General features: G+C 37.9%; 2 protein-coding genes and 1 long non-coding RNA gene across 3 annotated transcripts in view; 1 reads left to right on the top strand and 2 right to left on the bottom strand.

The window, feature by feature from the left end:
* Nucleotides 1–859: 859 nt before the first annotated feature.
* Nucleotides 860–24,157, top strand: Sec22b (SEC22 homolog B, vesicle trafficking protein). Its single transcript, XM_004646183.2, has 5 exons — nt 860–1,064; nt 5,027–5,136; nt 7,049–7,209; nt 9,439–9,585; nt 19,615–24,157. The coding sequence occupies exons 1-5, from the start codon at nt 990–992 to the stop codon at nt 19,767–19,769; spliced, it is 648 nt and encodes a 215-aa protein (XP_004646240.1). The 5' UTR covers nt 860–989; the 3' UTR covers nt 19,770–24,157.
* Nucleotides 15,979–16,787, bottom strand: LOC101586629 (histone H3.3). Its single transcript, XM_012512695.2, has one exon. It carries the CDS (start codon nt 16,770–16,772, stop codon nt 16,362–16,364), a length of 411 nt encoding a protein of 136 aa, XP_012368149.1. The 5' UTR covers nt 16,773–16,787; the 3' UTR covers nt 15,979–16,361.
* Nucleotides 24,158–25,174: 1,017 nt separating the features above from the next.
* LOC111814028 overlaps nt 25,175–26,522 on the bottom strand; it is a 13,851-nt gene continuing 12,503 nt past the window's right edge. Inside the window, exon 3 of the long non-coding RNA XR_002819109.1 lies at nt 25,175–25,219. This is a non-coding gene — a long non-coding RNA (uncharacterized LOC111814028). The remainder of the gene's footprint in view (nt 25,220–26,522) is intronic.

Below are 26,522 nucleotides of genomic sequence, written 5' to 3'. Positions count from 1 at the left end.
AAGAATTAATTATTTGGTCCTAAAAATTGTAACCGCATATGAGAAGAATGTAACCTGTTTCCCCTAAGTGGACGCTGACCCCAGTGCTGCATTCCCTCGCGCTCAAGTCAGCCCTCTCTTTGCGGTTTTCAGCTTTCAAAACCCTTGTCTCTCCCCACCTCGGTGCGCACATAGTTGGAGAGGAAAGTAAGTGCCAACCGCTGAGCTCAGCTAAATAAAGCGCTTTTAAGTTGAGTCTGGTTTTTGATTTTTGGGTTCCAACACCAATAGAGTGAATATCCAGTCTGGAAGTTGTAGGAAGATTATCCGGGTGCGGATCATGTCCATGTAGCTGGGGTCCAGGTCTTGGTAGGATGATTGACCTGAGTTATCTCTGAGATCCTGTGCTTGCTCGTTTATTCACACATACAATAAATATTAACTGATCCCTTACCAGAAATTGTTCAGGAGTCTGGGATACAGCACAAACACCCAAGAAAAAACTCAATATGTGCCTCAAGATATGCACATATAGAAATAGTCTATATATAACGTAAGTTTTCTATAAAGCAGAAAAGATAAATATGAAAATAACCTAATTTTCAGTTCTTTACATAGATTTCATTTAAGAACCCACTGACCGCATCCTCCTCTCCAGACTTGTCCCCAAATTTAAAACTATCAAGGCAAAAGAAAATTGTGTCATTTAGAGCGCCTCATCCCAATCGGGATGAAAGAGAAAGCCTTGAAAAGTGGGCGGGACTTTGGGAGTGAAGGGAGGTAAGAAAGAGCCCGGAACTAAAGTTTCAGCGGTTGAGGTTCTCGTGGGAAGTCAATTCTGAGGACCGGTAGTGGGACGCTCTCGGGCTGTTTCCGGCCACCTCAGCGCGAAGCGGAGACGCAAGCGCCCGTATCTCCGGGAACTGAGCGAGAGGCTTTACTGTCCTCTCTCCAGGGCGAGTGAGAACGACGCCTGCGGCAGTGCGGGGCAGGGTCGGGTCCCAGTGAAGATGGTGTTGCTAACGATGATCGCCCGAGTGGCGGACGGACTTCCGCTGGCCGCGTCGATGCAGGAGGACGAGCAGGTGAGCTGCCCCCGGCCCGCGCTGCCCCGACCCCGCGGAGCGCCGTGCTGTCCTCCGCCCGGGCTCCTCCCGAGGACGTGGGGAGCCCCGCGACTCCTCCTCAGTAGCTTTACTAGCAGCAGAATATTACAAGTCGTGAATTTGGGGGCGAGTTCCCCCAAAGTCGAGACGGGGTGACGATGGTTATCTCCAGAACGTGTTTCCAAGAGAACACAGGGCAGGACGTACCTGCCGTGTGGGAAGATCCTGCCTTCAGGAGCGATCTCCTCTCGCAGGTAGTCGCCACCCCCCAAAGGTAAAAGAGCACGCTCCCTTACAGCCGAAGGACTTGAAAATGATGTGTGTAGTTAAGAAATCGCACGTTTCTTTCCTTGGACTTTTCGTTTGTTATTCATGAAAAAAGAAAGATTTGAGTTCATCAGATAGGCCAGGCATGGTAATGCAGGGGATTAGAAGACACAGTCTACCTTCGTGGGAGTTCTAGTTCACTGGAAAAGTCAGCTAACAAACTACTGTGACGTAAATTTAGAAGAAATTAAGAATAGAATTAAGAAGAGGGTTCTCGGATTGGACATGGAAAGATGTCTAAGTTGGTTTTGGAGATCAGGAGCGTTTTCATACAAATGACATCCAAGCTGACAGTAGGATCCAGTACTAAGGGACTCGTCTGTTTGGCCTAATGACATTTACAGTTTGAAATTAAATAGTGTGCTCTTTTTCTCCTTTAGAAGAGTAGCGCTACAGATTGAGTTGCAGATTATGCCAAGTAAAAATATTTTATTCATTCTACAAAACAAAGTCTGTAATCATTCAATATATTGTGAAAAAATCCACTACACAAATTTTTCAACTGTGAAATATTTTTCTTCTCCAATTTAAGAATTTTCTGTGCGGACCACTCTATAGAAGGAAGGTAATTGTTCAAGTAAGCCAAGAACATGGTTTAAACAAGGGAGATAGTGTGGACAGATTACCTTGAAAGACAGGTAGTATGACAAACATTTCACTCACAAAGGGTGACAGTGAGGCGGAGAGGTTAATCGACTGATAATTTTCCAACTTGTACATTGAATTCTGTGGGCGAAGATGCAAAGTGCATTCAAAAGTCTACTTAATACTAGTGGGTTTCTATCATCTACCTTGATACTTTATTGAAAAATTAGTTGACTTGTTATTGTTTGTTTCTTAATTTGGTATATACTAAGATAGGTGTTTTGTTTCATTGACAAGGAAAGAAATTTTACGCAAAAAATGTATTTGTGCAGTCGGGGAGATAGCTCAGTAGAATAAGCGCTTGCCTGGCAAGCACAAGGGCCTGAGTTCAATCCCTGGTTCTGCCAAAAAAAAAAAAAAAGTGTTTCTTTAAACCCATCATATTTTCCTTTGGGAATTTTGATTTTGAGTAATAGTCTTTCCTAAGTTTTCAGTGTCTCAAAAAATGATCCTAGTGGGGCTGGTGAGATGGCTCAGTGGTCTAAAGCACCTACTTAGAACAAACTAAGCTAATAAAGCACAGGGACCGCGGTTCAATCCCCCAGCACCACATGCCAGCCAGCCCCACCCCCTGGTGGGCTGAGCTGGCCACACACACAAAATAAATAAATAAATAAATAAATAAATAAATATTTAGAAAAAAAAAATGATCCTAGACTTATTTTTAGGCTGATAATTGTATATGTAGAACATTTATAGAGTGCCTATTACATGCCAGCCACTGTGCTAAGCCTAAGTGCATTTTTTCACTCAATCCTCATAGCAGCCATATTAGACTAGGTACTGTTATCTCTATAGATAAGGATAAGCCCATGAGGCTTGTAGAAAATAGATCACTTGCTTATGTCACTCAGTTAAATAATTAGCATAGTGAAATTTTTCAACAGTGTTTTTCACTTCAGTACTGTTGATGTTTTGGGAAGGATAATTCTTTGTTATATGGAACTGTACTGGGTATTATAGGATGTCTAGCTACATTGCTGGCCTTTATGCCCAATTGTCAGTAATACCTCCCTCCCCTGCTTTGTTATGACAATTCAGAGTAATTCCAGCTATTATAAAATGTCCCCTTGGGGGCAAAAACACCTGTTAGTGCCTAAACCATACTGGCCTTCCTTGTCTTAAGGTGTTGTATATTTAAGTGCTCCGTGACCCAATCACCTTACAGAAGCTGCATCTCTAAATGTATGAGACTTTGGGGGGATATTTTAGATATGAATCATAACATGATAATGTTGACATGTTTATAATTCAATGTGAAATACAGTTTAATACATAAAACTGTATACACATACGTATGTTGACACAGAAGTGTTTCTCAAATGAGTAGCATTACATAGTGAATGATTTCCATAATAGCAATGCTTAAAAAAGATAAACCTACAGCTAATCCTTCAAGTAGGTTCTGCCTGACATCCCTGATATGCTTCATGTATGTCTCCTAGTGCAATGTCCAGTTTACTGTCTTTTTATATTGTGCATTTGCTGACCTGTTACTTTATCATTTTATCATTGCTTCCTTGTTTTTACTATTAGGTTGGCAGATTACTATCTAGAATTTTAAGATTTTACTTCATACTTTTTCAAAGTTAGACCTTAGGACTCAAGATCCTGGGAGAATGTAGTAACACTGCCTTTTCAACATTTAGTTTTTAAAATTTACCTTGGGAGACTGCATTCCATCTTTCAATCCAAAATAAGTAAATCCAAAATAGAATAATTCTTTCCATCACACAACAGTGTTCACAAAATAGGTGGCTTATAAAAATCAGAAATTTATTTTTCCAGTTCTTGAGACTGGGAAGTCCAGGATTAAGGGGCTGGCCGAATTTGGATCTGCTGAGGGCCTGCTTCTTATTCACAGATGGTGTCACTGGCTGGATCCTTAAAATGTGAAAAGCAGCTATGTCTTGGGATCTTTTATAAGGGCATGAATTTCAGTCATTAGGGTTCCCCATGACTCTTAATTCCTTCCCAAAGGTTCTCCTTCCAATCATCTTGGGGGTTAGGATTTCAGCATGTGGATTTTGGAAGGGAAGCAAGCATTCAAACTATTGCTGGCCTGACCAGTTTATGGATGAATAAGCAATGTGTATTTGCTTCAGATTCTTCATGCATTTCTTTTCCTCTTTTTATCTATTAGGCTGCAAGGTGTGATTTTTTTTTCCTCTTTTGAAATAACACTACTATAGTAGTAAGCACTTTTCTAATATATATGATCCCTGTGTCTAGTTCTAGCAGTAAAGGAAAAAGAAATTTATACAACTTTCTCCGGTGGAACCCCTTCCTTGATTGTAAAAGTATTTAAACATTATTCAGAGACACATTGCCTGTAACTATATTATTTGAATGCCATTTTTATTTTTGTTTGCATATATACCTCACTATTCAAATTTGCTGTCCAAACATGGGAACCGAATAGGTATATGCAGTAAAAGATATTTAATTTTCCAGTCTTTGGTATAACCTGCTCATTTTTGCATAGTTACAGTCATAGTGTTTGTGTAGTTTTTACACATAGATACACACATTCAGTTTTGTTTAAGTGCTCACTAATACAGCATTCTGCATAAGAGTCTACTTGATATTCCAGCCTAAAAATGAGATTCAGCAGTCTTTAGTTCCCAGGGTTTTCTCCTGAGTACAGTGCATGCTGGGTAGGTGAAAGTGCAGTGGGTTCGGAATAGGACACTGCCCTAATAGTGGAAAGAGCATTGAGAGTGCTACATGTAGTTGAGATACACACTTTTGCTTCTTAGCAAATAAAAATTGGATCTTTTTGAAGAACTGGTCATTAGGTCTTTCCTTGTGTTCTAAAAGTGGGCTGTTTTTCTTTCATGAAGACAAATCATATTAACCTGTAGATGAAAGAACTTCATGTAGTGTCCTCATAATACCATGATATTTCTTGCTAACTGATACAGCTTCTTTCTGTCGAAAATTCTTAAATGGAAGTGTACTCTTTTCAGTCTGGCCGGGACCTTCAACAGTATCAGACTCAGGCTAAGCATCTCTTTCGAAAGTTGAATGAACAGTCTCCTACAAGATGTACCTTGGAAGCAGGGGCCATGACTTTTCAGTGAGTATAGTTCTGATTTTTTCATGAACATTTAAATATGGAAGACAGTAATGTAGCACCTTGTAAGAATGATAACGATTTTTCTAAAAGTAAAGATAACTTTGTTTATTTAATATGGGCTTACAGTAATTTTATCCTGTTAACCTGTGTATACTGAATTCTGTACTCATCATTCAGTAATACATCCTTTAGAAATATTGTGGGTATTAGAGAAATGCAAAGTAAAACTACTTTGAGATACCATTTTATCCTGCAAGGAATGATTATATAAAAAAATCTAGGGGCTGGTGAGATGGCTCAGTGGTCTAAAGCACCTACTTAGAACAAGCTAAGCTAAACAAAGCACAGGGACCGCGGTTCAATCTCCCAGCACCACATGCCAACCAGCCCCGCCCCCTGGTGGGCTGAGCTGGCACCACACACACACACACACACACACACACACACAAATAAATAAAAAATGTAAAAAAAAAAAAAAAATCTAGTAATAACAAATGCTGTCCAGGTTGCAAGCAAAAAAGAATTCTGCATTGTTGTGTGGAAGTTAAACTTATTCATCTACTGTGGAAATCAGTGTGAAGAGTCCTTAAAAACCTAAAAATAGAAATTATACTTGACCCAGCTATTTCCCTTCTAGGTGTTTTCTTAGACGATATCTTATAAGTACCAAGGAATATCATTTTATTAGGTATCAGGAAACCTCTGGAATTTGAAAGCTAGTCAATATTGTCCTTTTTACTTTTGGGGAATAAAACTAGTTATATAGAAAATGATATATCTTGAAGGCAAGGAGGGCAATTCAGGAGTTTATGCAAGCAACAGGACATTAATATTATTTAAGGGGATGAGTGATCATGAAATAGACTTTAAATTATCCTCTGTGGAGCCCAAGGATGCTTCAGGAGTCACATAGAAAGGTTGGGGATGGGAATTTAAGTAGTCTGCTGCACACGTTAGTCTTTTGAATATAATTTTATGCTGAAATAAAGAATACTATAGGTAAAAAGAAACTTGAAAGCCTATTGGCAGCCTAACCTTTATCCAACAATAGTTCATACATGTAGTCATGTATGTACTTGTTCATTTGTGTAGTTTGTGCATGTGGTTAAAGGAGTTATATCTCCTTCCAGAATGCCAGGGAGCTTGCTTGACAAAGAATTTGGTTCTATTGCTTTTTGTTTTTTTTTTAAATTTATTTATTTATGTGTGTGTGTGGCCAGCTCAGCCCACCAGGGGGCGGGGCTGGCTGGCATGTGGTGCTGGAGGATTGAACCGCGGTCCCTGTGCTTTGCTAAGCTTGTTTGCTCTAAATAGGTGCTTCAGACCATTGAGCCATCTCACCAGCCCCAGGTTCTATTGTTAAATAGTTTCCAATGATTACAGAGTTCTATCTAGAAATTAGTCAGATTAACTCTAAGATTGCAGTTTTCTGTGCCCAGCAAATAAAGATCTAGGATGTGCTTGTGAATGATGATGAATTCAATCCCAGGTACCACAAAAATAAATACACAAATCCTCCTTTTAGTACATACTTATAATGATGGAAAAGGTTTGTTTTGTAATCCTGCGGACTTGAGGTTTGACATTTACTTTGTGACTTAGCCAGCTCCGCAAGGATTAGGCTCAATATTTTGAAGTTTATAATGGTTCTAAGAGTCTGCTTTAATCATTCTCACATCGTTGTTTTATAGATAACTTTGTCTTGCTTTTTTTTTTTTAATTTTATTTATTTGTGTGTGTGTGTGTGTGTGTGTGTGGCCAGCTCAGCCCACCAGGGGGCGGGGCTGGCTGGCATGTGGTGCTGGGGGATTGAACCGCGGTCCCTGTGCTTTGCCAAGCTTGTTCTAAGTAGGTGCTTTAGACCACTGAGCCATCTCACCAGCCCCTGTCTTGCTTTTTTTTTCCCCTCCAGCTACATTATTGAGCAGGGAGTGTGCTATTTGGTTTTGTGTGAAGCTGCTTTCCCTAAAAAGTTGGCTTTTGCCTACCTAGAAGATTTACATTCAGAATTTGATGAACAGCATGGGAAGAAAGTGCCTACCGTATCTAGACCATATTCCTTTATTGAATTTGGTAAGTTTTGCACCTCACTTCTCATGAAGTATTATAAAACTTTTTGTTACACTAATTTAATACTGATATGTTTGTTTCCTTTTTGCTCTTTTTGGGAAAGTATCTTATGATGTAGTTTAGGCTATCCTTGAACTCATAAGAAACCTCCTTCCTTAGCCTCCTGAATGCTGTGATTTCAGGTGTGCAACAACAAGCCAGCTTTTCCATGTTGTTCCCTCTATCCCCTGCAATTTATACTACTGAAATTTTGGCTTCTGCTTTCTCTCCAATTCTTCCACTTCTTTTTGTCCTTTTGAATTAGATTTTTCTGTAGTCCTTTGATCTTTTTACCACAGAACTTGTGTCTTGATTTTTCCCCACAGGATTTGCCCCTTGGCTTGGTTCTTGTCATTTGTAACAGTAATTATGTGAAAGAGCTCTACTTACCTGGCTTGTAATAGCTGAGTTATTCTGTAGAAACATACTAACAATATGACCCATTTTATGGAGATCAGAATTTGGAAACCAGAAAGAATGTATTTTTTTCTTTTTAGTAGAATAAGGTCTATTAAAAAATACTAGAAGATATATAGACAGTATTCGAGGATAATATTTACTGTATTAAGTACAGAGTATGATGTCTGTGTTTGTACAAGAATTATGAAAAGACTCAGTGCCAGTTAGGCCTAATAAAATACCTGATGGCAGTAGATCAAAGCAAATGTCCTAAATCCACTAAATGTGGAAAATGAGTACAAGTAGGATTAGGCTACATCACTGATATTTTTGGTTAAAAAAAAATTAGGTTTATTATCTTAGACTTACTGAAGTGTTTCAAGTTTACTGAATAAGTGGACCATCTTGCTTTATAGAAATAGAGAAAAATTGACAAACCACTCTAGTGTTTTATAACTGTAAACTCTCCAAGTGTTAACTTATATAATGTCTAGTTTTTCAAATTTTATTTTTGTAGCTACTAACAGCCCAGTAAATACAAAGGGAAAAAAACTGACTGACACATGAAATTAATGTTGCACTCAGATTAGCTTAATGGTACACAAAGATATGAATAAGTTGTAAGAGAGCCACAAGATAGAGTAACATGGGATCGGTAACACATTAGTTGCTAGAATCCCCAGGCCTAAAGGTTTAAGGGAAAAGATCAGTTTTGGGACCTGAGAAAGATCGTTTATAGAGGAGACCAATGTGGGAAAAGCAATAGAAACATAATCCTGTCAGCCCTAAGTAATTGCTTGGGAAAATGGGAGTAAACACCCTGACATTGTTATCTGCTCTCTGTCATCCCTACTGTTACAGTTTTCATTGCCTCATCCTAATTGGAAATCAAGGTAATGTGCCCATTAATTGCTTCATATAGGTTAGGCTCCTGAGGCAGAAAGGGCATCTAAAGAGGCAAACAAAAGGTATCCAATACACATAAATTCCTGTTTCTCCAAAGTTGAAAATATCTTTAGGGGCTGGTGAGATGGCTCAGTGGTCTAAAGCACCTACTTAGAACAAGCTTAGCAAAGCACAGGGACCGTGGTTCAATCCCCCAGCACCACATGCCAGCCAGCCCCGCCCCCTGGTGGGCTGAGCTGGCCACACACACACACACACACACATACACACATAAATAAATTTTTAAAAATGCAGAAAAGAAAATATCTTTAAAGCTAAATCATTGTTTTTATTGTTTGCAGAAGCACATATGAATGAATTAAACCACAGTTTTCTGTTAGTGTTTTGGGAAACTCTTGATCACATGTTTGCTTTCCCTGTACTTTAAAAACAGGGCCACATTGGGAAAGTACAGTAAAAAAAAAAAATATTGTAGTGGAGAATTTCTCAACTATATTAGCTATAATGATGGTAGAGTTTTCTTGTTTGTATCCTTTTAGGGAAGTTAATAGACTTAAGTAAGAAAACATTAAGAATCCCCAAATAGTTTGAAATTTTCTACTTTGAAGAAAGGCTTATACTAGTAGATTTTAGTTTCCCTAAGGATTCTGGTAGTAAATCTAATTCAGAGATGTCCAAAGGACATTTCTACTGAATGGTCATCTATTTGAATCTTGACATTTTACAAATGAGCAAACAAAAGCCTAAGTTTTTTTATATTCTCCCCAAGTGTTTAAACTATGGACCGTCACATATTCAGGAATAAACTGAGAACTTCTGATTCCTGACTTTATTTCTTTGGTGGAAAAAATCATTGTTGTTAATGGTCACTTTTCTTCATCATTTTAGATACCTTCATTCAGAAAACAAAGAAGCTCTACATTGACAGTCGTGCCCGGAGAAACCTGGGCTCCATCAACACTGAGTTACAAGATGTACAGAGGATCATGGTGGCCAATATCGAGGAGGTGTTGCAAAGGGGAGAAGCACTCTCAGGTATCTGAAAGCAAGAATCTTAGAAGAGGTGGTTCTCATACTATAGACAAAGGCAGGCTATTTTGCAGTAGCTTTTATTGCTCTAAGATTCTACTTCGAACTTTTAACATTTATGTGTCAGAGATACATTGCATTACAAAGCCTTTCTGTGTGAAATGTTTTTTCCTGGCATCATAGTTTTTTTTGGTTGAGACAGACAGGGTCTTGAAATGTAGTCCAGGCTGTCCTTGAACTCACTATGTAGCCCAGGCTACCCTTAAAACTCCCAACAATCCTGCCTCAGTCCCCTGAGTGCTGGAATTACAGGTGTGTATCACCATGCCCAGCTGTATCATTGGTTTTTATTGCCTTAAAACAGTGTAAAGGACTCATCCATGTCAGAAGCAGTTGCTATTCAAATAATTTATAAAATTAAGAAAATTATGGGCTGGAGAGAGCTCAGTGGCCTAAATTCCTCTTTGGTAAGTGCAAGGATCTGAGTTCAACCCCCAGTGTCGCAGGCCGTGCCACCCTGGAACCCCAGGGATGCTGTGTGGGCCCAGAAACCAGGCGTGGTAGTGCATGCCTATAATCCCAGCACTGGGGCAGCTAAAACAAGGGGATCAGTACGAATCTGAGCTGCATAGCAATATCCTGTAACAAACAAATACCTTAATAAATAGAAAATAACATATAAACTATTTGTACAAAGTTAAGGATATTGAAAAGGAAGTATGAGAGGCAGTTATTTAAGATTATTGTAGTAGTTTCACAAGTAGCCTCTTTGGGAGACTTCTTTGCTACCAGGTTATTCTTTATAAAAAGGCATACCTGTAGTGAAGAACTTATTCTATAAGATAAGAACTAGCTTGCTCTCAAATTCCTTTACTCGTTGTTGTGTGTAAGACATTGTGCTAGTTTATAAATAGGAGGTTGCAGACATCTACTGTTCTCACTTAGTAAACTTTCTCCCTCAGCCAAGTCAGCTTCTTTTTTTGTTTGTTTTGTTTTGGTTTTTTTTTGGCGGAACCGGAGATTGAACTCAGAACCTTGAGCTTGCCAGGCAAGCGCTTATTCTACTGAGCTGTCTCCCCGGCCCCCCAAGTCAGCTTCTGAATGGTGCTTCCTCACTGCATGCTGGACCTGTTCCTTGAGCTGTAGACAAGAACTGCCTCTTTTAAGAAGCCTTCCCTAATCTTTGTATCCCATCTCACATTAATCTCTTTTGTAGGTTAAATTCTTAATGCATTTAGTTAGATAATATTTTAGTACATAATTGTGTAATCTGATACTTTATATATTTATGTTTATTAATATATATCAAACATGTATTTTGTATAAGCTTTGATATATTTGAACAAATCTAAAAGTTAGGTAAAATTAGGTATATTTTTATCGCTTCTCGGACTTTTGGCTAAGATCAAGTGTAAAATTAGGCATTTTTACTTAGTGATTTTTTTTTTTCTTTTTTTGCGCTATTTTAAATGATAGGTAATTAGTTAAAATTAGCCTGAAAATATATGTACCATGTGTATGTGTATCTCTGTATTTCTTAGACTGGGCCTGGTGGCACACACCTGTAATCCCATTGCTTAGGAGGCTGAAAACAGGAGGATCACTGCGGGTCTGATCTGTGTAGTGAGACCTGTAGATCCTCTACTAAAATACAAAAAAAAGAAAGTATTCCTTGAATTTGGCCTTACTATGTTTCATGACTAAATAGATTTTATTTATTTTGAACTGCAATCTTTAGCCTTTATTTCATTTTTTAAAATTTATCTTTTGCAAATATTTTTATCTGAAGTTAATTGAATCTGCAGGTACCAAAAACAGAAATATGAAGGGCTCATAAATATATAAAACCTACAACAAAAATATCAAAAATACTGGAGTTCATTGCATTCAGATAGAATTAAAGATTCTTTTTTTTTTTTTTAATTTATTTATTTATCCATCTATCCATTTATGTGTGTGTGGCTAGCTCAGCCCACCAGGGGGCGGGGCTGGCTGGCATGTGGTGCTGGGGGATCGAACCGTGGTCCCTGTGCTTCAGGCAAGCTTGTTCCAAGTAGGTGCTTTAGACCACTGAGCCATCTCACCAGCCCTAGAATTAAAGATTCTTATCCAGTGATTTTCTTTTTCCTCTTGGTTTTGTTTTTAAAATTTATTCATTTCTTTTAATTTTTAAAAAAGTTTATTGGTACGTGTTTATATTTTCAGTACATATTGATTACATTCAGTGAGGAGTTGGTACATGTACATAAAACATTTTAATTCTTTTGGTATACTATTTCCCTGCCTCCCCTCCTTGGTGTATTTTTTTTCCTTCTCCTTTTCTTTCTTTTTTTTAAGGAAGGGTCTACAGGGTGTTCAGGGTCTCACTACTAGATCAGACTTGTAGTGATCCTCCTGTTCACAGCCTCAAGTGCTGGGATTACAGGCGCGCCACCATGCCCAGTCTCAATTGCTGTCTCATTGTGCCCCAAGGACAGGGCTGGCATGGTAGGCCCCGGGATGGAACCCCTGGCCCCTGCATCTGCTTGCAGGCACTTTAATCAGCTGAGCTATTTGGCCAGCCCATCCTTCCCCTTTCTTCCTCCTTCTTCCATTACTGTTTTTCCTATTGTCTTTTATGTTGCTCTTTATTTATATTTTGAGTTTCTTATGTAAGAGAAACCATGTGATCTTCAAGTTTGTATATTTTATTTAACATCCATATTCTGACAATTGACTCGTGTATCTTTCTTTATGCCTAAGGAGTACTCCATTTTGCCTATAAGCCATATTTTCTTTATCCATTCGTCTGTTGATGAACATGTAGGCTGCCCAAGATTTAGCTGTGGTTATGCTTGTATCACTAAAATGTGATGTCTTTAACTAAGAATCTTTGTACTGATTTCCTCCATGGTTAAAGTTTTTGTCCACTTTATCAAAGATCTGATAGCTGAATTTGCTTGGAATTGTTTCTATATTCTCTAGTCTGTTTCACTGGTCCACATATCTTTTTTTTCTTCATGCCAGTACCATGCTGTGTTTATCACTGTAGCCCTACAGTATAACTTGGAATTGTGAATCATTCTGCCTTATTCTTGTTGCCCAGGACTGCAGTTGCTATTCTGGGTCTCTTCTGGTTCCATATGAATTTTAGGATTGTTTTCTCTAGTTCTGTGAAGAATGCTTTTTTTTTTTTTTTTTTTTTTTTTTTTGCGGAACCGGGGATTGAACTCAGGCCCTTGAGCTTGCCAGGGAAGCACTTATTCCACTGAGCATCTCCCCGGCCTGCTATTGGCATTTTGATTGGGAGTGCTTTAAGTCTGTATATCATTTTGCAAATACGGCCATTTTGACCATATTGGTTCTGTCTCTGCAGGAACAGGATCTCTTTTTCTTTTGGCTGGCTCAGGCTGCCTTAAGGGCAGGTCTGGTGCACCATGTGAAGTGACATGTGAAGCTGGAGATTGAACCGCAGTCCCCTGCACCTGACTGAGTTTGCCCAAGCAGGTGCTTTAAACGAGCCAACCTTTGCCCCCTCCCGTCTTTCTGTTTCTTCACAGAGTGTACATCTTTCCAACTTAGTGCTGTGACAAAACACCCAACATCCACAAATTAAAGGAGAGAAGGTTTATTTCACTCACAGTTTGTGGAGCTTTCATTCTTTAATCGACTAGCTTCAAGGCTAGTAAACAGGCCTCACAGAGGAGAAACATGCATGGCAGACAGGAGTAGCAAAGCAATAAGGAACCTCAGCAGCATCTTTCTGGGCTACTGGGATTAGGGTGGTGTCAAGCCAATCAGTGGACTAATTCAGTAATCACACACCCTTAATCAAGTATTGCACCATGAGTCAGTCATACACTAGATCCAGCCACGTTTGAAAAAGCTTGACCTGGGGCTGGAGAGATGGCTCAGTGGTCTAAAGCACCTACTTAGAACAAGCTTAGCAAACCATCAGGGACCGCGGTTCGATCCCCCAGCACCACATGCCAGCCAGCCCCGCCCCCTGGTGGGCTGAGCTGGCCACACACACACACCCCTCTACACACAAAATAAATAAATAAAAATTAAAAAAAATTAATTAAAAAAAATTAAAAAAAAAAAGCTTGACCTATGACTGCATGAGGCATGAGGTTTTGGGGGAACATCTAAACACAAGCCATAACAATTATGATGTATGATTTTTTTTTTTAATTTGTTGCACATGGTTTGCTATATCTTGTCAAGGATTTTTGCATTGATGCTCATTAAAGAGATTAACCTATCACTCTTTTTTGTTGGGTCCTTTTCTGGTTTTGGAATTAGGGTGATGCTAGCTTCCAGGAATGACTTTGGGAGTATTCCTTCCCTTTCAGTTTCATTAAAGAGCTTGAAGAGATTGGTGTTAGATCTGTTCTAAGTTTCTTGAGGAATTTGAGAGTGAATTCATCAAGGCCTGGGTTTTACTAGTTGGTACTTTTTAATTTTCTTCAATCCCATTGCCTAATATTCTTGGTTCAGCTTGGTAGTCCATGTGTACCTAGGAAAAACCTATCCATTCCTTCTGAATTCTCCATTTTATTAGAGTATAAGTTCTCAAATAGTTACTAATAACTTAGATTTCGGCAGAGTCCATTATAATCTCTAGTTACAATGATTTGGGTCTTTTTTGTTTTTTTGGTAAGATTTGCTAGGAGTTTATGTATTTTACTTATTCTTTCAAAAAAACAGCTCTTCAGTTCATCAATCCTTGATATTTTTTTAGTTTCTTGTACTAGCTTTGGATTTGAATTGTTTTTGCAGAACCTTAAAGTATATCATTAGGTTACTTAATTGATCTCTCTCTCTCTCTCTCTCTCTCTCTCTCTCTCTCTCTCTCTCTCTCTCTTTTTTTTTAATGTAGACATTCACAACTATGAACTTCTTTCTCAAGACTGCTTTTATTGTGTCCTGTAGGTTCTGGTAGGTAGTCAAATGACTGGCATTGTCATTTGACTCTAGGAAGTAATTTCTTTCTCTATTTTTTCTGTAACTCAATGATTATTCAGTCAGACATTGTTTAATTTCCTTGTGTTCACATAATTTCTATAGTTGGTTTTGCCATTGATTTCTAGTTTCATTATAGTGTGATCTGATAATATGTATGGGGTAATTTGGTTCTTTTGCATTTACTTAAGCATGCTTTATAGGCAAAGCTAGCATGTGGTCTATTTTGGAGAAAGTCCCACCTGCTGTGAGAATGTGTATTTCATTGTTGGATGGGACACTCTAGATGTCTACTAAGTCCATTTGTTTAAAGGTTTGATTCAACTCTGGCATTTATTGTTATTTTTGTTTGTTTGTTTGTTTTGTTTTTGTCCAGTTGATCTGTACATTTGTGAAAGGGGGTATTAAGGTGCCCATTATAATTGTGCTGGTGTTTAATTTTTTATGTCTAGTTGTGTTTGTTTTATGAAGTTGGACACACTGGTGTTTCACAAATGTGTGTTTATATTTGTTGACTGTCGAGTTATTCCTTTAACCAGTGTAGTATGACTGGCATATAACATGGAAAAGTTTTGATTGTGGCTATTCAGTGTTGTGTACTCCTCACTTACCTGTTTCTTTAATTCATTATGAAATTTGGGAAGTTTTCTGCTGTTATTTCTGTAATGCCCTTTGTGCCACCTTCTGATTTTCACTTATTCCAGTTAATATTAGATTAGGCTTTGTTGCATCATCAAGCAGCTGTTGCACCCATTTATCATGATGTCTTATTGCTTTTAAAGTATCTCTGAGTGATTAGTCTTTAAAAATACTCCTATTTTCTGATTCTGATATTCTGTCATCACATTGGTAACTTTTATTGCCGCCCATACTTTCTTTTGTTGTTTTTATTTTTGTGATTGTTTCATTTTGTTTTTGAAATAGAGTTTGCTTTGTAGTTAAGGCTGGACTTAAAGCTATGTCGATCCATCTGCCTCAGCCTCCTTTGATTGCTGGTATTACAGGTGTTTGCCACCATGACCGGCTTCATAGTTTCAGTGTAATTATTAATGTCCTGCATTTCTGTTTCAGTCCTTTTTGTGAACTCCAGTTCTTTGCAAAACTGGTTGTTCATGTTGCATTATTTTGTTTAGCTCAGCTAGCTTTTTACTAGCTTCTTAAGCTCACAAATTGTTTTTATTACTTCCATTATCTTATTAGCTATTTTGTGTGTGAGAGCCCATCAACACCTCATTGATCTGATTTTTTTTTTTTTTTTTTTTTTTTTTTTTATTGTTTTTTTTTTTTTTTTTTTTTTTTTTTTTTTTTTTTTTACAGTTTAATGTATTTTAATAGCAAACTTACAGGAACAGCACAGAAAGACAGACAACATTAAAAACATGTACTAGCATGTAAGACAACTCAGTTAGAAAAGTATAGTGACTGGATGGAATCCACTGTATGATAAAAATGCTACAAACACCATTTAGTTGCTGTCAATAAGAAATTTACTCGTTTTAAAAAAATCCAAATGCTGGCGTTTTCCAGAAAAATTTAACAGATTTTTATTTATAATTGTTATAAAGTTGAAGTGCTGAAACTTGTTCACTGAAACATTTTTGACTTGCATTAATGCTTTACATCCCGCATGAAGATAAAAATTCACACACAAATGAAAATGGAAAAACTGCCAATACCTGATTTCTGTCCCCTATTTTCCACTCGCAATCATGTACTTAGTTACCTTTTGACCCCACGGAAAAAAAACAAAAAACAAAAAACCTAACATTCAAAACTACCAATAACAGGAAGAAGAAAAAAAAATTTGAGAATGAAATGTTTCCCACCATAGTGGACTCTTAAGCACGTTCTCCACGTATGCGGCGTGCTAGTTGGATATCTTTTGGCATAATTGTTACACGTTTGGCGTGGATGGCACACAAGTTGGTATCTTCAAACAGGCCAACCAGATAGGCCTCACTTGCCTCCTGCAAAGCACCAATAGCTGCGCTCTGGAAGCGCAGATCTGTTTTGAAGTCCTGAGCAATTTCTCGAACCAGACGCTGGAAAGGAAGTTTGCGAATCAGAAGTTCAGTGGACTTCTGATAACGTCTAATTTCACGGAGTGCCACAGTCCCAGGCCTGTAACGATGAGGTTTCTTCACCCCTCCAGTAGAGGGCGCACTCTTACGAGCGGCTTTTGTAGCCAGTTGTTTCCTGGGCGCTTTACCACCGGTGGATTTACGGGCAGTCTGCTTGGTACGAGCCATGGTACTGGGACCTCCTTACCTCCTTCTCCTTTGGCTGGAGCTCGGTGAGCGAGAGGCGGCGCTGGAGTTAGACAGCGACGGCAGCTCGGCGGCGGCTGCGAACACAATTGATCTGATTTTTAATCTGTTATCTTTTCAAACAATTCCAATAGGTGACTTTTTCTTTCCTCCCTCTTGATGCCTCATGGGTCAGCTTTAGGAGAGTTGAAAGTTTTGGGAGGTTTTTGTTGCCTTAACTTCTTATGTTTCTGTTGTTTTGTGTTTGTTTTCTCATTGTGTTTTGTGCTGGTATGTAATCAGTTTGTGAAAGACTTTGTTGGTAGTATTAACTTGAAGTCTTTAGTTTGCTTTTCAGTGATGTACTTGGGGCATGGCTAACTATAGTCCTTTGACTCTGTTCCAATATCTGGTCACCTCTGTTCATGTGGGAGGAAGGGTGTGCTGTAATTGGCCCACCACTTAGTTCTCTGGCAATAGACCATGGTATTAATGTCACAGAGGTAGTCCAGATACAGTAGATCCTTGACTTTTGAATTCAGCTTGTTCCCAAGGACTGGTTTTAACTCAGGTTGTTGACTGAAGTTCAGCTTTTTTGTCTTCTTAAGACCTACCAGAATTTTTCTGGTAAGTTAAGCTGTACGTACAATATTATAAGACATTTCTATCCCACTCTTCCACACTTCTCCCTCAGAGGCTTTTGAACTACATGGTCAAGTACAATCACAGCAATGACCCCTCTTCCCTGGTCCCAGTTTTCTGCACTGGGCACTCTTACTGTTGTTGGGACAGAAAACCTGACACCTGTAACTTAAAGAAGAGGTTTATTTTGACTGATAGTGGTGAAGGAAGATAAATGGCTCATGGCAGCTGGAAAACCAAACAGGTTGGACAGAACTGAAGAGGAAGAGTGTAGGGACTATGTGTAGTTCCCAGGGCCACAAACCCACAACCCACTTTCATCAAGTAGGCTCCTTCAAATAGCCCACCTGCCTGTAAACTCATCAGCATGTGAACTGTTGATGAGGGTCCTATCCTCGCAATACAGTCACCTCCCTAGAATCTGTGATTCCAGTGAGGTTGATAGTGTTTACCAGCACACCCTAATAATAGTTCCTCTGCCCAGTTATTCTCAGCATTTAGAATCTTTCAGCAAATGTGACTAGATAACACTGGCTATATGCCAAGCCCTCTTCTGGATACTTAGGTGTAATAATAAGCCAATAGTTCATATTCCCTGTTCAAATCAGATATGTTGATATATACCTATAATCCCACCATTTAGGAGACTGAGGCAGGAGGATTGCTATGAATTTGAGGCCAGCCTAGGCTACATAATGAGTTCAAAACCAGCCTAAACAACATAGTGAAACCCTGTCTCAAAAAACAAAATAATCAAGGGCCAGCCAAATAGCTCTTGGGAGGCTGTAAATAGGCAGATCAGTTCGAGTCCGATCTAGTAGTGAAACCCTGAACACCCTGTAGACCCTTCCCTAAAAAATACAAATAAATAAATAAACAAACAAACAAATATCCCTGTCAAATGAGTGACATTCTAGTAGATGGCTGAAAGTATACCTTGAGCTTATCGTAGTTATTTCTCATCCTCCATTTTCTTTCATGTCTAAGTTTTAATCTTGTTCCCATCACCAGTTGGGAATTTAGATATGGCTGTCATACTTGCACTAATAAATAATACTATATTTCTCAGTCATAACAGTATCTTAAAAGTACTCTTTTAAGAACAAACAAATTGAGATTGCAAAGTGGTTTTTCAGAAATTTATTTATTTATTTTATTTTTATTTATTTATTTTTTTATTTTCCCATAATTTTATTGATAGACAAATAGCAATGAGATAGTTTCAAATCACATTGGTAGGACAGTTTCAATAATTAAGGTTTTTCAGAAATTTAAAGAAAAATGTTTGATCAGAATTTATTTATGTCAAACTGAAAGTATGTAAACATTTTATGGTAAATACGCATTTTAGTCTAACTTATCTGACTATTTCTTTAGCTGCTTAGTTAATTAGAAGACAACAAAGTTACAAGTTTTGTGGGGTTGGGGAAGGCAAACTACAGAAAATACTAAAAACATTTACTAGGTAAGTACTTGTTTGCAAGGAGTTCAAGGCCAGCCTAGGATATGTAATGAGTTCAAGACCAGTCTGAACTACATAGCAGACTCTGTCTCAAAAAAAACAAACAAAAAGAAATGTATTGTAATTGCATTATAGCTTTCCTATAATTTCTGAAGCAATCACTGTTGAAGTATAGTTTAATACTTAATGTCTGATAATTGAATTTAGTAGTTACCTGAATTTTAAACTACATGGATCGTGCATTTTTCAAAGTACAAGATAATGTGATTTAGACCATAAAAATATTAAAAAGATGACAATAATTATTAGAAAAAATCAGCAAATATTTTTCAAGTGTTTAAGCTCTTGTACTCACTTTATACGTATTCTTAATACACCCGCAATCTTACAATATAGTCATTACTTCACTATAATAGAGAAACTTAACTTGGTAAGTATCACGATTGGTACAGCTGATACTTGAACCAGTGAGTATGAGGCCAGAGCTCCTAGGTACCTCACTATGCAACCTCTAGAATTTATACGGAGTTTGGCTAGGTAATTGAAAAATACATTATAGATTTTATAGTGATTCGATATCATGAGTTAATCAGTAATGTGCAACCTTACCCTTACAATAAAAATAATCTAAGCTTTGTTGTTGTTTACTATTGAGCATTCATTTGGTTACCTTTATGCCTCAATGTTTTTGATGAAATATTTCCAGGGACTAATTATTGTTTTGCTTTTTCCTCTTAACAGCATTGGATTCAAAGGCTAACAATTTGTCCAGTCTGTCCAAGAAATATCGCCAGGATGCGAAGTACTTGAACATGCGTTCCACTTATGCCAAACTTGCAGCTGTAGCTGTATTTTTCATCATGTTAATAGTGTATGTGCGATTCTGGTGGCTGTGAAGTAGTAAACACAGTCACTGGTAAGAGACAACCTAGAACCTGGCAGGTGTATGTTTTCAGGAAGCTGAGCTCACAGGGATATGTATTAGAACCCAAGTGGAACTTCTGCCTCTAAAGATCTTGCAAGAAAATACATCCTGAAAATGAAAGTTCGCGCCTCCTTTAATGAAGCTTAACCCTATGTGAAAAGTCTCTTGGGGGCAGAGGCTTTCTCTGGGTGCTAAGCCATACATGTTAGGGAACAGTAGATTGTTTTATTTTTTTCCCCTCCCAGTAAGAGTTTAAAACAGCACTGACTGGGACATTCTAATCCTCTGATAGAGCCATCAATGGGATGTAAGGTAACCAACCAGCGCTAGCAGCATTCGGAGTTCCTTCAAAGAAGACAGCCATTTGGGAAGGTTTTTGACTTTAAATAACATTCCTTTTGTTTGTGACATTTGTGACTTTCAGTAAGCTGAGTTTTTGATGGCCTTTACACCAGACTCCAAATATGTGAAGGTTAATGGCTGTACTGCACAGATTCTGTCTGTTGGCCTCTAACTAAACTTTTATTGTTTTCCTCTTATATTTCACTTATTTCCTAGTTGCTTTAGAATTAAATGAATTATGTTAGGATGCCTTGAAATTACCTAGCACTCCTCGATTAAGAAGTTAAAGTTTTTTCTCACTCTTTGAACATAAAGACTTAAATTAGTTTGGGATATTATTAAATTTATTTTGTAGCATTTGGTTTATATTAATATAAGAGCAACATAGCATAGCATAGCCAGAGCCCCATGGCTTAATAAAAAGAAAAGCCCAGCCTAGAACTGCAGTTCGTCAACCCCCTCATTCAGTTTGTTCACTATAGTTTTCCCCACTCCTTGTTTCCCTTCTGCCATAGCGTAACATTTTAAAAATTCCCCTGTGCCTAGTAATTTCACATCCCATAAACATCCTCAGTGTTTTCTTAAATTTTAAAATGAAAACTATCCAGTTCTATAGATTTAAAACTTGCAGATCACTTACTAAAATCTCTAGCTTCGTTTATCTGACAAGTCTCAGAGTACTTCATTGCTATTCAGTTTACATAAATTCTCCAGGAATGGTCTAGAGATAAGTAATTAATTTACAGTGGTTTCTACTAATAAAAATAACTGATTATTTTTCCTTTTTGCTCAGGGATAATGGAGATTTCCTTTTACCTTCTGAGGTAAATGTGAAGAATAGGCCTCTTGAATGTTATCACAAGGGCCTATGGTCTATACAACTTGTAACTCCTACACATACTGCAAATATTTTTTAAAATTATGTAAGGAGGATGAGCCAACATCTTATTTTTGAACATCTTTGAAAAGGTAACAGTGGGCAAGTTTATGACCCAAAGGAATCCTCAGAGCTACTGTCCTGATTCCTGGTAGGGAAAATAGTCATTTTCTTGTTAGGCAAGTAGAAATGTTTATTTTTATTCCTTATAATTTACAGAACTGAAATAATTTTTTTTCTTTCTATTATGACCTAAATTTTCTTTCAATGGCCTAAAATTTGCTCATTGGAGTTTTGTGCATGAAATCAGAGGTTAGTTTTTACAGAGAATAAGTACTTTTAAGTCCCTAAAGGGTTTATTCCTTGAGTAATGATATTGACAATAAAAGTCTTTGAAAGACCGAGAACCTAAATAGTGGTACCATAACATTCGGTGCTTCTGTAGGAGGAAGGGTGGCAGCTCATTGTTGAGAGTTGCATGCTGCAGTCAGCAGTGAAATAAATATTTCTAGAATGTTCCCTTCAGTGTGAAGTTTTGTTACCTAGTTTACTTATGTACACATATCCATTATAAATGCATTTCTACCTAATTTTAGTGAGGTAATTAAAAAGAGATGGAGTAAATAATGAACAAGAAAGTGATTTAAGATCAGGGCAGGGGGGAAATGAGAGATTAAGACTCATAGTATACCCCCTTCTGCTCTTAATATGAAATAGCAAGAAGTTGTAACTAATGAACTATATTAGCAAACCAAATATCTAAAATAGAACGTGACAAGTACTGTATGAAGTACTTACAGAAGTGTAACATAAAGGAAGCTTATTTCTACAGGAGAAGCAGGGGACAGTCTAGGGAGTATCAGTGGTATGTACGAGACATAAAGAGTGAGGCACATTTTGGAAATGTCATAGCTTGGTTCAGTTTAACTCAGGATAAGCACAAGTGACTGCAGAGACAGAAAAAAACTTCTATACTGCAATAAATGCACTTGTCTACCAAGCTAATACAGCTTCAAATGATCATTTGGCCATAATATAAAAATAATACAGAGTGACAAGATTGATGTATGGTGGCTGTGCCCATAATACCAACACACAGGAGGCTGAAGCAAGAGGATCACTGTGTGTTTGAGGCCATCCTTAAATACAGTAGTGAGTTCAAGGCCAACCTGAACTATATAATGAGATGCTGTCTGAAAAAGTAAAATGTAGGGAGATGAAACAAAGACGCCATCAGACACAGAATTAGGCAAGCTAGTTTTTTAGTGACTTTCAAGAAAGTACTGGTCAGAGGTACCAAATTTGTTTTAGGAGCTTAATTCTCACATTGACCAAACCTTTCAAAGTATGTTCACACTATTCTATGAATAAAGAATGGAAATAGAGCTGAGGCACTAAAGAGTTAAGTAATTTGCCCAAAATCACAGAGCTAGAACGTGGTGAGCCAAGATTTGAAACTAGTGGTTTGGCTCTGAAGTCTTTGTTTTTAACCACCATACTATCCAAGTAAGTAAATGAGATCCATACTAAGAATACATTGTATGTTTAGCAACCATAAACTTGATCATGCAAGCAGAAGTAATTCTAGAGGGCTGATGATAGAAGCTGGTTTGCAGTGGACTGAGGATTGGACCACTAGAATCAAAGACATAAAATTGCTCTCACAAGGAGCATTTATGTTTTTGTGACATTGAACTTCGTGGCTTGTCTTAATTAAGAAATCTCCTAAATATCAAAATTTAGAAATATGTGGTGCATTGTACATTACCTAGTCATTTAAATGTCTTAAGAGGAATTTCTCAGCTTTTTGAGAAATCTTTAGAAAGCTGATAAAAAGGGTGCACCTTCCCCCAGAGAAAAGTTCATGTGTACGTGCATGCCCTGTATGTACCACTTCAAGCTATTCAGGCCAGCAAAGCCTGCTCGTCTTGTGTGATCCAGTTAAGAACTCCACATGTATAGGATGTGGAATTCAAATTTAAGTACCCAAAAGACTTGAAAACTTGGTTGTGAATTAGAAATATTCTACAGTTTAAACAACTTTTTAAATATGGTGTATTGAAACTCTGTACAGAAGCATTTGTATCAAATAATATTTTCCTGTACTGTATTCAGAGATTTGGGTCTTCTGGAAAAAAAAAAAAGAAAAAAAAAATGAGGTTTCTCTCTGTTCCTTCAAATCACATTTAAGGAATTTGAAACTTACATGTTCTACTTTTATGAAAAATCTTCTTTACAAAACCAAGTTAAAAAGGCAAGTGTGTAATAACTTGTGCTCACACAAGACTTAATGAAATATGTAGAGTAAAACATCTCAGTTTAAACCTCTGGGAATGTTCACCATGATACTAGGGCCTGAGGGCTAATGGCCACACAGTTAAGGCTGACACATTGGAAGTACTCAGCAAATAGCTGCAGGAGGTGTATGGTGAAGTATTAAAAAGAAAAGCACACCATTTTTGGAAATAATACTTTGAAGGGGGAAAAAAATAACTAAACTGGGATATAGGCTTACTGAAAGAATGGAAAAATAAAGAGGCATATTTAAGAGAAATCAGAACAAAAGAAAGGACCAATAAGATTGTATAGTGAATGCTTTGGAGAAGAGGAAAGCAGTATAGCAAAAAATTAACTTGTTTTTTTAGAAGAAACAATCAGAGAAAATGAAAAAGAAGTAAAGGTAAGTTAGGAGAAAAAGCACAAAAGTCAAATAGCTTGGTAGATCTTAAGTCTGGGAATGTTTCCAGTTGACTGTCATGCCCATGGTTGCTTTTATATTGTATAGGTGATATTCAATCTTTTCATATCAAGCATTTAGCCAACTTTTCATATGAAAAAGTGACTTCAGTTTAGTGATTAAATACCTCAACCAACATACTGTGTAAGGTAAATACCATGCTGAAGTTAAAACCTGGTTTGAGGCTTCGTTTTGACTACTGACCTAACCTCCCAGTTACTGCTTTGCAAGTCGTGGGTGAGCACTGAGGTCTGTTGGGCTGGCTGCGTAGGGAAAACAGTAAGACCAATAAAGAGACTGACAGTTCCGTCTATTTGTATGCCTTTTTAGTCACTTGCATTAATACAGTGTGTTACTTACACACTTCAAAGTTTAAAATAAAGTTTCTAATTAGTTTTTCTTGGTTTTTTCCCCTTATTTTTTCATTCTTCATTTTCTTCTACATTTCCCAATCTGTTTTCCCTGTTCTGGTTTGGCTTTACAAATATAAAAACTGCTTCTTAAGTGGCCTCTTTATATGTTAAAAAGAGACCCTAAGAATTCTAAGCAAAAGTTCAAGAATTTTTGTTATAATTACAATATAGCCTTACCAAAATCATTCACAAAGCTTCATGTTTTTAATCTACTGGTTGAACGCTGGTGTAAAATGGAAATTGCTGAAGAATAGTGGAGATTTATATGAACTATATCATTCGTGTACATCACTTGGAGCAGGTAAATGGGTAGAGTATTGAACTGTGGGTCAGGATGAGCTCGGTCCAGATTGCTACTCCTGTAGTAGGGTGTCTTGGTTACTTTTCTCATTGCTGAGACAAAATACTCAATGCCCAAATTAAAGAGGACAAGGGTTTTTTGGTTTGTTTTTGGGTTTTTTTTTTTTTTTTTTTTTTGGTCTCTTGTTTTCATTTATTACCCTTTTTTTTAAAACAAACATTTACTTGAGAGATAGTATGGCAGTAATTGGTATGTCATGACAAGCAGGACATAATTAGAAGACCAGAATGACAGGCATCCCAAGCATGACCCTACCGTTACACATTGCTTTCTTTAGTGCAGTTGCTTAGTTCATAGGTAATCAGCATATATGAGAACGAGGTCTTTATTTAGCTCACAGCTTGTGGAGGTCTCAGTCCGTACTCAGCTGGCTCCAAGGAAGGATGGCTGGCTGAGGGGTGACAGTTCATGGCAGCGAAGACAGCGAAAACAACAAGAGCAAAAAAGGAGGGTCAAGAGCAAGCCTCCCTTCCTCCCTTATGTTCTGTCCAGGCTCCCCACCCCAGGGTGCGTGCACTCACACCCATAACCCAGCATTGGACCACAAATCAATCAGAAACTAAAGCCTGCACCCATAACTGCATGAGGCTTTGGGGGTGATATCTAGATGCAAATCATAACATAGGGCTTTAGATAAGTTACTTAAGCATGATATGGCTTTGTCCACATGTGAAATGAGAATGCAATCTGCCTGCTTGAGAGAGGAGCAAAGGGGGTAAAGGCAGCAATAGTTGTGAAGATGGCATAAACCTTAAAAGTCACTGTATTACAAATATTACCCTATTATGATTATAACTGCTCAAAGAAAGTGTGACTAGGACAGGAGTACATATTTTTCTGGAAACTAGTACCCAGTTCCACAGTTCGTGCTGATGGAGCAGAATCGCTGCGGTTGCAGTACAGTGTAGGATTCTTTAGTATGGTCCATTTCTCAAGCTTTGACTTAATGTTCCCAGGAGAGGGCAGCAAAACTCCAGTCCAAAGACTTACTTCCTCAAAGCTTCCAACGTAGTTTGAGGAAAACAGTTACACTATGAAGAGAACAGTTTTAAAATATTTAAATCTTTTGGCCAGGAATGGTGCTACATGTCTGTAATACCAGCTTTTGAGAGGTTAAGGCAGAAGGATTGCCATAAATTCAAGGTCAGCCTAAACTACATATAGTGAGATACGATCTTTAGGTGACAAATGAAGCTGTCACACAGTAAATTCCATAGCCACTATACTCATTTCAAATAATTTGCTTCTATAAGTCCTCTGAGAAAATAATCATTTCCTTAATCTTGCTTTAATGATTTAACATATATTCAGAAAACTTTAGCCATGGTTTCCTACTGTGTCACTTAGAGTGAGTTTTTAAGTAATGGAGGGGGAAAGAGGAAAGTAAAGGTCTTAGGCCCAATTCTTCACCAATTTAGAGTGCCTTGCTAAGCTCAAAAAGGGATTCTCCACAGTGTCTCAATATCCTTGTGTCATACAGAAAATGCTGTCCATATCTAATCTTAGTTTATTTTAAAGAACCTTTGTTCTTTTAATCAATGAACCATCTTATAGTATCAGTTGGCTGGTGTTGGTTCTTAGTAGCCTAAGTGGTATGACTGAAAAATAGTGGCTGCTTCGTACAGTAAGACGCATCACCATTGATTCCTCTCATTTCAAACACGTGTTCTGTCCTTGTTGCCCATTGCTGAAGCATTTTTGGAAATCTTTCTCACATTTTATTTGCACTGCTGTGGCTCCCTTGATGTCCTGGATTGATTCAAAATGCTGACCTTTCATGGTCATTTAGACTTTGAGGAGAAGCCAGAAGTCACATATATGGCCCCAGCCCCACTGAGTAAGGATGAAGAAACTTTTTATGAGCCTGCATTTAAGTTGGGTGACACTTGATAGCAGCCTTGACTGTTTTTTTGTCACTTTATAAAGACTGTGCTTTAGCTAGCCCAGGTTCGGTGAGTGTGCGGAGAGTTTCCTGCTACCCTGCGCCGGCGGGA

This window comes from Octodon degus, unplaced genomic scaffold (assembly GCF_000260255.1).
Source record: "Octodon degus isolate 3935 unplaced genomic scaffold, OctDeg1.0 scaffold00257, whole genome shotgun sequence".
In the NCBI taxonomy this organism is placed as follows: Eukaryota; Metazoa; Chordata; class Mammalia; order Rodentia; family Octodontidae; genus Octodon; species Octodon degus.
Note: the sequence above shows the minus strand (reverse complement) of the source record. Positions and strands in the feature narration are given on the sequence as shown.